The sequence below is a fragment of the Branchiostoma lanceolatum genome, chromosome 3, assembly GCF_035083965.1.
Source record: "Branchiostoma lanceolatum isolate klBraLanc5 chromosome 3, klBraLanc5.hap2, whole genome shotgun sequence".
NCBI lineage: Eukaryota > Metazoa > Chordata > Leptocardii > Amphioxiformes > Branchiostomatidae > Branchiostoma > Branchiostoma lanceolatum.
This window is the reverse complement of record NC_089724.1, coordinates 34,277,621-34,290,211: the sequence shown is the minus strand read 5'-3', so window position 1 is coordinate 34,290,211 and position 12,591 is coordinate 34,277,621. Positions and strand designations below refer to the sequence as shown.

The 12,591-nt window shown below is 40.8% G+C and overlaps 2 protein-coding genes across 2 annotated transcripts; one reads left to right on the top strand and one right to left on the bottom strand.

Moving 5' to 3' along the window:
* The first annotated feature begins 4,639 nt into the window (after window positions 1–4,639).
* On the top strand, window positions 4,640–7,280 carry LOC136429586 (uncharacterized). Its single transcript, XM_066419421.1, has 3 exons — window positions 4,640–5,485; window positions 6,061–6,244; window positions 7,117–7,280. Exons 1-3 carry the CDS (start codon window positions 4,640–4,642, stop codon window positions 7,278–7,280), a joined length of 1,194 nt encoding a protein of 397 aa, XP_066275518.1.
* A 1,819-nt stretch (window positions 7,281–9,099) lies between these two features.
* On the bottom strand, window positions 9,100–12,095 carry LOC136429375 (nucleoside hydrolase-like). Its single transcript, XM_066419214.1, has 3 exons — window positions 11,935–12,095; window positions 10,418–10,554; window positions 9,100–9,696 (listed from the first exon to the last, which is right to left on the bottom strand). Exons 1-3 carry the CDS (start codon window positions 12,068–12,070, stop codon window positions 9,370–9,372), a joined length of 600 nt encoding a protein of 199 aa, XP_066275311.1. The 5' UTR covers window positions 12,071–12,095; the 3' UTR covers window positions 9,100–9,369.
* Window positions 12,096–12,591: the final 496 nt, after the last annotated feature.

The following is a 12,591-nucleotide window of genomic DNA, read 5'->3' as shown; positions in this document are numbered from 1 at the left end:
ACTGCTTGGAATTCTATTTTAGTTCAGATGTCAGATGGGAAATTTTATAGCACTTGCCAGCGATCGACCGAAAAAAAGGCTAAGGTTAACAGAATTCTTGCTAGGTTCGGTCGGATAATCGGAAACACAACCTTTTTTTCACAGGCCTTGCAGTCCGAAAATCGTTTTACACAGAGTGTAAATGTTTGTCTTGAGAATCTTGGGTAAAATTACTAAAATAGTTGTGAGATAACCGGGAAAAAGAGTGATAATGCAGAAGAGTATGCAACCAACGGACACGCAAGGATTGCATCCTCGTCCACCAGGACCTTTCCGCTCTACGTTACATCGCTCGCGGAAAAGGCCCTGGTAACACGGGGTGGCATCCATGGTTATTGCAGGTCGACGAGACTTGCTCATGAATAATTAATGAGCTAACCCTTATTTGGAACAAACGGCAGTTGTACCTCATGAATAGTTAATGAGCTAGCCCTTATTTGGTACAAACGGCAGTTGTAGCTCATGAATAATTAATGAGCTAGCCGTAACACGTAACCTGATTGGTTGATAGCTTCCCAGCGTTCTTTGCGCGTTTGCTTCCGATGAGTGGAAGCAAATGGGTTTTAACCCCTCTGATTGGCTGAAGCTGTTTTGGAGGCTCGACCTGCAATAACCATGGATGCCACCCCATGTTACCAGGGCCTTTTCCGCGAGCGATGTAACGTAGAGCGGAAAGGTCCTGGTGGACGAGGATGAAGGATTGTTGAAGTTAGGCTTCTTGCAGATAACACATAAATTTTTCAAGGTATTGATTGATATAATCTAAACTATTCTAAATGTTATAGAACATTTTTATCACTGTATTTCACTGCAAAAAAAAGGAGCCTCATGATTCTTTCAACACTAGGTATTAAAGATCACACTATAATATTTCTATCATATTTTCTTCAGCTAAGTTTAAGCCCATGACAGTAAGAATTTGTAATCATTTACAAATGTAGGTTAACCCAGTTATTCTTATGGGAGGACGACCTTTTCCGTCGATTACCAAAACGCATGAAGGATTCTTAGATCATCATTCAATCTATAGCTGAAAGGTTTTGAAGTATGACATTAAGGGGATTTTGTATTGTCATTCAGAATAAACTTATACCAGCATGTGAATACTTGTTTGTTTGTTTGTTTGTTTGTTTTATCTAGATCTCCATTAGTGATATACAATATGCACTATTCTTCCTGGAGTCCCTATACAAATAAACAAAAACTATATAATTGGTTTACTAAGAATTCAACAAAACAAATGTGGTGAAATCAAAAATAAACGAGAGATGAACGAGAGAGGTCAGAGGTCAACATAACTTAAAACATAATCTGGATGTAGTAGACAGAAAATCGGAAATAATTATAAATTGCGAATATAAGTAACTTAAATAAACAGCATAATGTAAATACGAATGAATAAATACTTATAACGTGTCTTCTGTTTTTGGTGTGACCTCTGTGACCTATAGCATGAAGTCTAAGTCGTTCACAGGGTCCTTTTTTCTGCTAACCTGACGCTCAAAGGAAAAAGTAAAATATCATGCTAAATCAATCAACGTACACTACATAACACTTAAATCAAATACTACAATGCCGTACAAACCTACAAAGCCCTAAACAACAAACTGCCACCCTACATGCGCCAGATGTTTGTGTACTGTAGAGACCAGAGTACTCGTACGACCAGACAAAGCACAAGCAGTCAGCTGGTTGTCCCCAAACCCAAGCGAGAGATCTTCAGAAGATCGGTAGCCTACCGTGGACCAAATGTCTGGAACAGCCTACCGCCAGACACACGTACGGCTCCGAATCTGACTTCCTTCAAGAGACTCTTGAAGTAACGGAAATGAACTAAACGAACGGACACGGACCATGAACCAGCTTTCGCCCTACTTTATGTTGTATGTTGTAGAAATTGTATATTGTTGTACCATAAATATGTAATGATATATGTTGATAGAGTTATTAGGACTCAAATGACTGTGTATCTCTGTTATATTGACCCTTACCTCTTCCCTCATGACCTCAATGAAAAGCGGCCTGCGTGCCGATTTGAGCTTATCATGAATAAACAAAGGTTCAAACAAACTGAATCCCTAAAATACCACAGAAAATGCATAACACCCCTATAACTAAGTGGGAAACGCCCGAAAGGTATCCACACACATACACAGCTAGAATAACTTGTAACGAACACATCACACGGTCTCTTTTGACCTTTCGGTTCCGAAGAAGAAGACACGACAACTAGACTCTCAGGTAAGGACTTGACTGTATAGTCTACTCTACACAATGATGCTGTAGTTTCCGCTATTATGATAAAGATATCATATTGAGTTCTATCAACCATGCTTTTGTGCTAAATTTGTAGCCTCTACCAGGCTCCGCCGGATGGCTGGAAAAATAGTAGAAATTGGCCGTAATAGAGTGAATAGTGTGCCAAGGGAGTTAGCTACGGAGGGAGTACATTCTGCCATCGACCGTCGATGGCAGAATGTACTCCCTCCGTAGCTAACTCCCTTGGCACACTATTCACTCTATTACGGCCAATTTCTACTATTTTTCCAGCCATCCGGCGGAGCCTGGTAGAGGCTACTAAATTTGGACAAACGTTTCTACAACATAACCGACTTGAAAAGTTGCGCCTGTAAATACGAAATGACCTGAAACTGAAATTCGGCATGCTCCTTAATTGGCCATGACACACGTGTCGTTTTGTATGTTAACGGTGTTGGGAAGGTCGTTTGATAGAAGCACAAACGTTAGGAAATGGTTAGCTTTAGTACATAAGTGGGCCATGGGACACGAGAGTAGATATATCATAGGACCATGTAGACACGTACTCAGTCAACATGCAGTAATCAAAACATTGCTTATAGTATGCACTTTGCGTATCCAAACGGATATGATATTGTTACAGATGACACTTACTGTCTATTCAATTCGTGGCGTAAACTTTAAGGTAATTTTCCTTCTTAAGTATAAATAGAGCAGATCTTTTCAAAGCTACATGTTTTTTTAAAGTCCCGTGCTGATCATGAGATGTGTAGGCTGGCGTGCCGTGGGAATATCGGGATGAAATGCGTACTATCATATTTCTGTGCATGATGATTTTTGCTGTATCCCTGTTTATAATAGACGTGTTAGAAAGACATTTGTTATACACGCCGAATTGAGCAAAAAGAGGCGTCAATATGAAAAAGGCATTCTACAGTCACCTCCTCATTAGCATTAGCTCCTTAAACAACAGGAGCTAATTGAGTCATTAGCATACAACCGTCTCTTGGCTTACTATTCTATTGAACCATCTGAAATTGTCTTCACCTCAATAGCATATTTATTCAGAGTTTTGTATAAAACCTAGTTCTGCAAGATCTTTCGTTAGTCACTGACGAAAAATAGCGGATCCTGTCTGAAACGTCTGACTGTTTCAAAATTTTACCCATTTGCTTGAGTAATTATTTTTGGCGTATACTATTACATGGATGTCTAACCTTCATCAACGTACAGTCACTATAGTACACTCGAGGAAATGTTTCTTATAGCTAGAAGTAATTATGTAGATATATCGCCACAAAGTTGACCCATTTTCAGGTTTATGGGAAATCTTGGCTTTAAAAGCACCCAGAGCATTTTATGAGGCTTGAAAACTGGAGATATTCTAGTTGCTGTAATCTTTATGAAATTGACATTTGATGCCACTGTTTACCACATTTGCGTGCGGATTTCTTACCAAAAGTGCTCAAAAGCGGCACAAAAAAAAGCTACATTGTGATCTTTTAGATTCACGTGCCTAGTGTAAATAAACCGATAACATTGCCCCTCCCATCTCCGTCAAAACGTAGAAATGCAAAATTAGAACACAAAAATGCAAATATTTGACGGGTATGCAGTCACTCTCTCATTGGTCGAACCGCTAATTGTGATGGACAGTCAGGATCAGTCTATATGGGCTTGGATTTTCTATCAGTTCTCACCGCACAACGACTTCGTATCTTTGCTCATTTAATGTCGATATTTAATGGTATAGTGTTATTGAAACTTACTATGTGTAGGAATGACTAGTTATTGGAGTCTTTCATTCAAGTTTCAAGCCTCATAAGATGCCCTCGATGCCTTTAAGATATTGGAATTTTACACTAAACTGTCTTGTTCTCGTAGTAAACAGAGGTGCCCAAACCAAATTCAGGAACAAAATCAACTCAACTCGACTTTGTTGTCGTGTAACTGGCAACGAAGAAACGCAAGAGAAACTGTGTTATACAATATACAACTCTCTTATCAGGCTTTCTATGAATATCAACATAATAATAAAAAGGTAAGATGCTACAGTTAGTTCGGAAGTAATTCTTGTTTTCGTGTGATGGTTTTTACAGAAGTCTATAGCTAGTCTAACCTTTTGCCCGATGGGTTCTAAACTGTGTGAAAAATCCAGGTATAACCTGAACAAACAAAACTGTTAATACAGTATCTATTTCATTGCATTTCATACTGTACTTTTTAGGGCCCGATTTCTTAATTCTGTACATGTTCCCAATACAGTTCTGCAAATTCAGTTTGTACGTTCTACAAATTCAAAGTATTTCTCAAACATAAACTTAAAGAAATACTGCTAAAGATGACGTCAGCAGCTGAAATCGCCATTCCGCAGTCCGCAGAAGACATCGCCCCCTCCTGGGTGCAGCAGGTACTGCAGAAGGACCTCCCGGGTGTTACAATCACGGAAGTCCATGTCAACGGATCCATTAGCGAGGGACAGGGATACGTGAGCGACCTCATTGCGTTTGATGCCGTGGGGACCAGAAATGGCACAAGTCAGCGCTATAGTCTCATCGCTAAACTGACCAATTTCGAGCGACCGGGGGTAGTTTTCAAAAAGTGGACTAACGACTTTCACATCAAAACGGAGACGTGTGAAACCAATTTTTACTCCATTGCGGTCCCCGATCTTCTGTCAGTGGCAGTCCCAACCACAGAGCGCGAATCTAAGGCAGGGAATGAAGATGACGAAAAGCTTCCTCCAACCGATACCTTTGTCCCAAAGTGCTACTTCACTGCAACCGATCCAAGATCCATGGCATCCGTCAGGGTCCTGGAGAACCTGAAAACTCAGGGGTTCTCAACAAAAGCCAACTGCCAACCGCTGAGTCTTGAGGAGACGATGCTTACAGTGGAGGCCCTGGCTCAGTTGCACGGCCTGTCACACCGACTGGAGCTCCGTTCGGGCGTCCCCCTTCCCGAGAAGTACGACTGGATCATGACTGACTCAGATATCAGAGTATTCACGGATATTCTAATCTACGCACATCATGACCACTTGAAGGAATTCGCTGCAGCTTTTCCTGACCATGCAGACCTTATAGCTCGCCTGGAGAAGATGGCCCCCCATGTCATCTCGAAGGAGGACAAGAGGCTTAAGGTGCTTTGCCATGCAGAGTGTTGGGTCAATAACATCATGTTTAAGGTAAGACATGCTTGTCACGTTTTTCCTTTTTTTGTTCAAATCTGGAGGTCACACAATATTATGGATGTTTCCTTCAACTTCCTCAATATATCAAAATAGTTAAATCAGGTTGCCAGTAAATAACTGAATAAATAGACTCTCTGTACACAGCCAAGTGCTTTGTTCAACCGACGTTTCGGTGACCGTCTGTCATCTTCCTCATGGCAATTCTGACTGGTCTGCTGCATACGTCCATAGGTGTTGCTGCTAACAGATGCGGTCCCAAAAGTAAAAAATTCAGTACATATACAGAGAGACATCTAATGTGGTGTTTTCGTTTGGAATAGCGTGGTAAAGACAGAAGTAGCTATCGGTGTGTGTGTGTGTGTGTGTGTGTGTGTGTGTGTGTGTGTGTATACATACATATGTATTTATGGGAACCATGTGTAAGCAGCGGCACCTATAGCTGCAGTGCAAAGCGGACAAGTCAGATGCGCTCTAAAGAAGGTGACAGTCACCGAAACGTAAGTCGATCACTTGTTAGCGTTAAAAAGCATACTGAATTCTTATTCTCGTGGTCTTTCGCCTGAACAAAGTACGCCGGAGACGTGCCCACTGAAGCAAGGCTGGTGGACTGGCAGACTCTCGTGTACATGCCGCCGACCTATGACCTGACGCTCCTGTTCCTCTGTAACGCGACTTGGGACGTCTTCCACAACCACAGGGACGAAATCCTGGCACACTACCTCCGCAAACTGCAGGAGACCCTAGGTCCAAACGGTGAGAACCCTCATTTTCTCCATGAAGAATAGTGATATAGTTTGTGTGTGTGTGTGTGCGCGCGCATGTGTGTGTGTGTGTGTGTGTGTGTGTGTACTTGCGCGCGCGCGCGCGCGTGTGTGTGTCTGTGTGTGTACGTGTCCCTCTGTGTTTTTCTGTTTCTGGACTACTGTAATCAACATAATTCAAGAACCTCTTGATGGATTACAATGATATCTTGTGTGTGGGTAGGTGTTGGGAAGCCGAAATTCAAAGTAGATTTTGGGCCCCCTGATATGTGAACTTATTACTGCAGCAGAACTTCTGTTTTTGTATCTTTTGACCTGGACGTGCTAGTTCATGGAGCTCGGAGATGAGGTCTCTGAACTCTTGTTGTTATTGTTGACATTTCACAGTAAGGAATAAAAGTTGTAATTGGATGCTACGTTTTATTTCTTTGGTTAGGGAAGGTCGCATTGAGGTCACATGGTGGCACCGAATGGCAGCCACCCAGACGCTTCCGACAGTTCCACAACATGCGAGTGTTGAGCGAGCATGTATCTGTTGCCCATGTGTATTGTGTGATTTTAAACCCATCAATTCAGCACTAGAATGGCTGCACGGGTACTTTCTGACCATTAAAAACAATACCATTATTATCATCATTGTTGTTGTTGAATCTGTGTAACGACACTCATCTTAGCCTGTGTTTACACAAGCTCTCGGGTCGAGGTTAATAACCCCCACCCCAAGAGGGGGTGGTATCCGTCGGGCCGGCCGCTAGGAGCGCGATTTAGTCAGGCTAACACTCATCTGATCAATAGAAGACAATGTGCGGTTGTTATATTAGATGTGCAGCCTTGCGTTTTAACGAATTAAATATATTATTCTAGAATCCTCGGGACTACAGAGCTACACGCTGGAACAGTTGAAGGCAGACTTCAAAGCCGACTGTCTGTACGGGGTGATCAACCGTCTCTGTCGTTTGGAGGTCCGGCCTGCAGATGCAGATCTGGTACGGATGATGCAGGAGATCCAGGAGTGGGGAGTTATCTGAAGGTTCCCCTTTCAGTACGTAACCTCGTTTTCCGCACGGGGTCACAGCGACACCTAGCGGTCCGTATAAAATGTGTCAACAGCAGTATAACCGATTAGTAGTCATTATCAAAGGTTAGTACCCTGGCTAAATTGGCATCTTGATTTTCCATTGTTTTCTAATTAATGAATTAACTTAAAGAAAGAAAGAATAATAATTGTACTGAATATTGATAGCTGGGCATTAAAGGATTCTAATTATGAATTTTTGACCAGTGGGATGACGTTATAAACATATCATATCATAATGAATTATTTTACGCAATCAAAAATGATAATTTTCTTATAACTGCAGACAATTAGGAGATATCAAGATCAACTTGAGTGTGTAGCGTTGATCATTATGCACCTGGCAAGCCTAGTTTCATTGCAGTGGCATGTACCGAAGTGCTGTGTTTTCTCTTTGAAAAAAATAATATTAGGGGCAATAGAATTTGATGACGTCAGCCATAAGTTCCAAAAGGTCAACTTTAGAAACCTTTCATACTTAGCTATGAATATTCAGTGCAACTACAGTTCTTTCTTAATTCTTTTATAAGAAAACAATGGAAAATCAAAATGCCAATTTAGCCTGGGTAGAAACCTTAACAGTTGGTGCGTGTGTCTGTTTGTTTGTTAAGAACAGAATAGCAAATTCTGTGGTGGGAAATATGTTAATTGTAATCATACAGATCGATGAATTGTCCTCTGCTCCTGTATCTCGTTACATAAACAATGCAGACATATAGCTTTATTGAATAATTGTCATTCAAGTTATTTTGTTATATATATATAATATAATAATATTATACATATTATATAGTTCCCAAGTTACGTTACGATGTGCCTATTTATGTTCCGGACAAAAAAGGTGAATGAACAACGTAGCATTGACAATATACGCTGTGTATCCACGGCTTAAAGTATATCAGACACCATTAACATCAAAATGAAGAATTTCCTGAAAATACATAATCCATAATGATATTATTTAATAACATAGGCATTTGCAAAAAACATACACACTTCGCATGTTATTGAACATCAAAACAGGTAATTGCATTAATCAGTGCTTTTACCCCTCATAACGTCACAATGAACATGGCAGCCGGTTTGGAACTTTGCAACGTAAAGTCACTGATTAATGTAGTTACCTGGTGAGAAGATCAGAGCTGGAAGTATGGTTTCTGATATGGTTGTATTGCAGATAGTAAGAAAAGGTTGTATTTGGGTGTCAAAAACACCATAAGGTCAAGTATAACTGATTCGTATTTTGCTAACAACTTAAAAGAATCAACTTAAGTTTATAAATATATAACTTATCATCATATAATCTATATCGATATTGCTGATGTTATTGTAATGAAAAGCTTATATCTACTATTATGTTACATTTATCGCCCGTCAATGACAAACGTATTAATTAGAACAAGGGACGTCTATACCGCCACCCGTCTGGTCAATATAAAAAGGGTAATGGTGGAAGAAAAACTCCTGTACATTGTATCAATACTACATTGATAAAATTTCGCGGATCAAATTTTCAACGACCACTGTCGCCTTCTTCAGGATCAATAAGGACCAATCACTGCCGAACGTAAACTCGCAAGAGTTGCAGACACGTGACTAAATTGACACGTGTCTTTACAAATAGTCGATTACAATTGGTCAAATGTGCCAGGAAGTTTATAACGCCCACTGTCTCTGGTAAGTGCTGACTGGAGTGCCCTAATGTATTCGGCCTCCTTTATAGCTCTCATATAAAGTAGTCGCCTTATTGATCCTGAAGAAGGCGACAGTGGTCGTTAAAAAATTGATCTGCGAGTACCTTAGTGTTGGAAGAAAGTTTAGCACTGTATTATGATTACTACCAAGTTGAACATAGATGAGCTTCCATGTTAGAAACTCCTCCAATGATTGTAAAATCCCATTGTCATCCCATTCTACTACACCATATTGTATAAGATAGACTGATTAGCCTAATAGAATGTTATCTATGTACCAGTGAATGCAATACTTTGTACCTTGTACAATTGTTGTGCAATAAAGTTATCATATTGTATGTCAATACGTTAATGTACTGCTTCGTTCAAAAGCTCCTTATACAGTGCCATATCAAGGTTTTGCATGACGTCAATATTAGGACTTTTCTGACTCAGCCTTCCCCAATCTACAACCATTTGTGCTCTTGTAAACTCGCCCTTTGTTTCTACGGTGGCGTATACATTAGAGACAGTCTGCGCCAGGGCGTTGTCCATAGCAACGGCGGTTGCCAATGTATCACTTGGCGTGTACGTTAGCATGCCGTCTTGTTGTTGTTGTTGGGTCAGGTTATGTGTAATGTCCCGGATGAAGCGAGCCTTAGGTGTGTCTGCAGTTAACCAGCTTGTGATGAAATCCTTTATGGAAAATGAATGTGTTGAATCTCAATAAATGAATAGATAAACAAATAAATGAATAAAAATATAGTCGAAATGTAACAGTTGCAGACAAATACATAATGTTTATCTTTATACAATCCGGTCAGCCTAACAAACTACTGTTCTGTCTATTCTTACTCAAGCACATTCACATTTATGGTGACCAGACCTCCAGCTCTGTCCTGCCACTTAAGCTTTCTACATTATGTACTCGAGTACCACAGGGTGTCTGCTACATGACCAGTAACCATAGTGACAGCTGTCTGATTCAGGTCGTGGAATGCTAAAATAATGCCACTGGGGGGCCCAGATCTACAGGACCTATTTTCCTAATAAAGAGCTATCCACCACAAAAAAACCCTGACCATAGCATGTTCAGAAGACGAGATTTCAAAAACCAAAGTTTCCCTGCAGTAGCATAGAAAGTTGCTAGGAGGCCAAAATTCCAATCATATCAAGGTCTCACAAAGTACTACCCACCTACCGAATATGAAAACAATCAATTCATGCAGGCATCTTGAGTTATGGTCCCGTGGACTTTCACATTCCTGTACAATTGCTAGACTTCTTGCAAACTGCACACAATATATATACCATTAGGCTCGCCCCTAAGGCTTCGCCAAAAAAACCTTTACCTAGAAATGTATTCCCTTTGCGTTAATGAATATAGTATAGAGAAGCTGAAAACTCGTTGACGTACCCATTCCAGTCCGTGTTCTTGACAGACCTCCCACGGCACAACCTTCATGGGACACTTGTACTCCCTCAGAACAACTTGGGCCGCCTCCGGGTCCATCCAGAAGTTAAACTCGGCAGCTACGTCCATGTTACCGACTCCTGTGGACGAGTTAAAGCTGCACTATATAAGATTTTTGTCAATACAGAAAGTCAATTTTTCTACCATTTCTTTACATAGTATGTTGAATAAACATTGTATGACATACCAGTATTCAGGGAGGAATGTTTCAACATCATTGCACCATATAAACCAGTTTAAAAGCTGAGCTTTCAAAGCCAGTTGGCAGTTAGGGCAGTGTGGCCAGACAGGCTTATCACCCCAACTGCCCAGTAGGGTGCCTGATTACAGTTACCTTGATACCTTGATACTGCATCTGCCAAACGTCCTTATCAGAGTTCTAGCAGTTTTGAACGGGGGAAATCCACTTTATCAGTTCCCTACAAACTTGGCTAACATGTTTTATCCTCATTCAAAAAGATATGAGTGTTTTTGAAGAAGATGATCTTCATAACATCAGCTGTTATCTAGATCCACTGAACTGTCGATAAGCAGTTAGCCTACCCAAGGGGTCCTGCCAGTGTGCAGGACGTTGTTGTTTACAAACATTAGGCTTTAGGTTGAGGTGGTGTCACAGACTTTTGCAGCTTGTTATTGTACAGTTAAAAGCACCATACATGCCAGAAATAGACGAATTAATGATGGAAATATGCTAAAAAGTGGTTGTCCATGTATTTGTATAAGAATTTGTTCAGAAGAATATTTTCAATTTTTGCGCCAAAATGTTACATAGTGCAGCTTTAAGGTTATGAGATACATCATAAAACCGTCGATAAGACCAATAGGTGTAACTATTACTATAACGTAACTATGACGTGTCTATGACGTAAGTGCAGTCCGCCATGTTGGATAATTGAACCTGGATATATCAAATAGATTTGATTTCCTTTTGTAGCGAAAGACAAATTGTTCTCTTTGCCACGTATACGTAACTTTAACATATTATGTCTTTTGCAGATGCAACTTTACAGGTATACGTAGGATCCAGGTTTAACCCAGCCAGCATGTTAGTCAGGACAATGATAGGAGCCACTATTCTGTCCTCTTTTCCTAGCCTCTGTCATCAAAGAAATCGGTTCTTAGCGGCAAATATGCACATCTTGGCACGTTGGCGCACCAAATTCATTTATGTGTGTGTGTGTGTGTGTGTGTGTGTGTGTGTGTGTGTGTGTGTGTGTGTGTGTGTGTGTCTGTGTATGTGTGTGCGCGTATGTGTGTGTGTGTGTGTTTGTGTGTATGAAAGGCACTTTACACGACTTCCCCTGGTAGTGGAGTGACGCCCAACGAGCCTCTTCGTCTAATCTGTCTGAATGTGCCAGAAACACACTACGGATTTGACGGATTTGGTTGCCGATGTGCCAACATCTAGCACATTTGCCACCAAGAACCGTCTAGAAAATTGTTTCAGTTCATCCCCTGACCTCTGATGTTGCCTCCCATGATGATGATCTCCTTGAAGCGTGATGAAGTGTTTGGGTCCATCCTCCTGGCCAGGGCCAGGTTAGTGAGTGGACCGAGGGCGATCAGTGTGATCTGGTTCGGGTAGGCCTTGGACATCCTTATCAACGTTAACACAGCGTGTTCTATTGGCGAAAATATTAGTCAGTTAAAAACTAGGCAAAAGGTAATAAAAAAAGCGTTCGGCAGCCTTTTTCTATTGAAGCTCATACAAATAATTATTATAGTTACGTTTTCAGCCAAACACATATCACTCCTACTCTTCTCCGAGCAAGCTGTAGGGGATATCATTGTAACAACAGGTCCCGGAATCGGATTTACCGCTCGGGCCACAAATCACGCGAGTTCACGCCAGGTTTTGCTCTCGCGAGAGCAGATCACAAAATGGAGCTTGAGTTTGGAACGACGTCTCTCATATCAAACTTGTTGCACGTGGTTAACACCTTGAGTTCTATCATACACATTTCTGATAGTACATGTAGGATGGATAAGCGAGTAAAGAATAGTAATATGAATCTATTTAAAGCTGTCTTACTGCATTATCGAGTTTTTTTTCTCCTTTGGAACTCTTCATATAATCCACAGGTTGAATATTTCAGTCAGCAGATACTAATCTAATT

Excerpts from the sequence above, each read along its gene's own strand:
- LOC136429586 (XM_066419421.1), top strand. The coding sequence starts at position 4,640 with ATGACGTCAGCAGCTGAAATCGCCATTCCGCAGTCCGCAGAAGACATC. Across the intron at positions 5,486-6,060 it reads TCAATAACATCATGTTTAAG|TACGCCGGAGACGTGCCCAC; the intron begins GTAAGACATGCT and ends GCCTGAACAAAG. Across the intron at positions 6,245-7,116 it reads GGAGACCCTAGGTCCAAACG|AATCCTCGGGACTACAGAGC; the intron begins GTGAGAACCCTC and ends ATATTATTCTAG.
- LOC136429375 (XM_066419214.1), bottom strand. The coding sequence starts at position 12,070 with ATGTCCAAGGCCTACCCGAACCAGATCACACTGATCGCCCTCGGTCCA. Across the intron at positions 10,555-11,934 it reads CATGGGAGGCAACATCAGAG|GAGTCGGTAACATGGACGTA; the intron begins GTCAGGGGATGA and ends ACTCGTCCACAG. Across the intron at positions 9,697-10,417 it reads AAGAACACGGACTGGAATGG|GATTTCATCACAAGCTGGTT; the intron begins GTACGTCAACGA and ends TTTTCCATAAAG.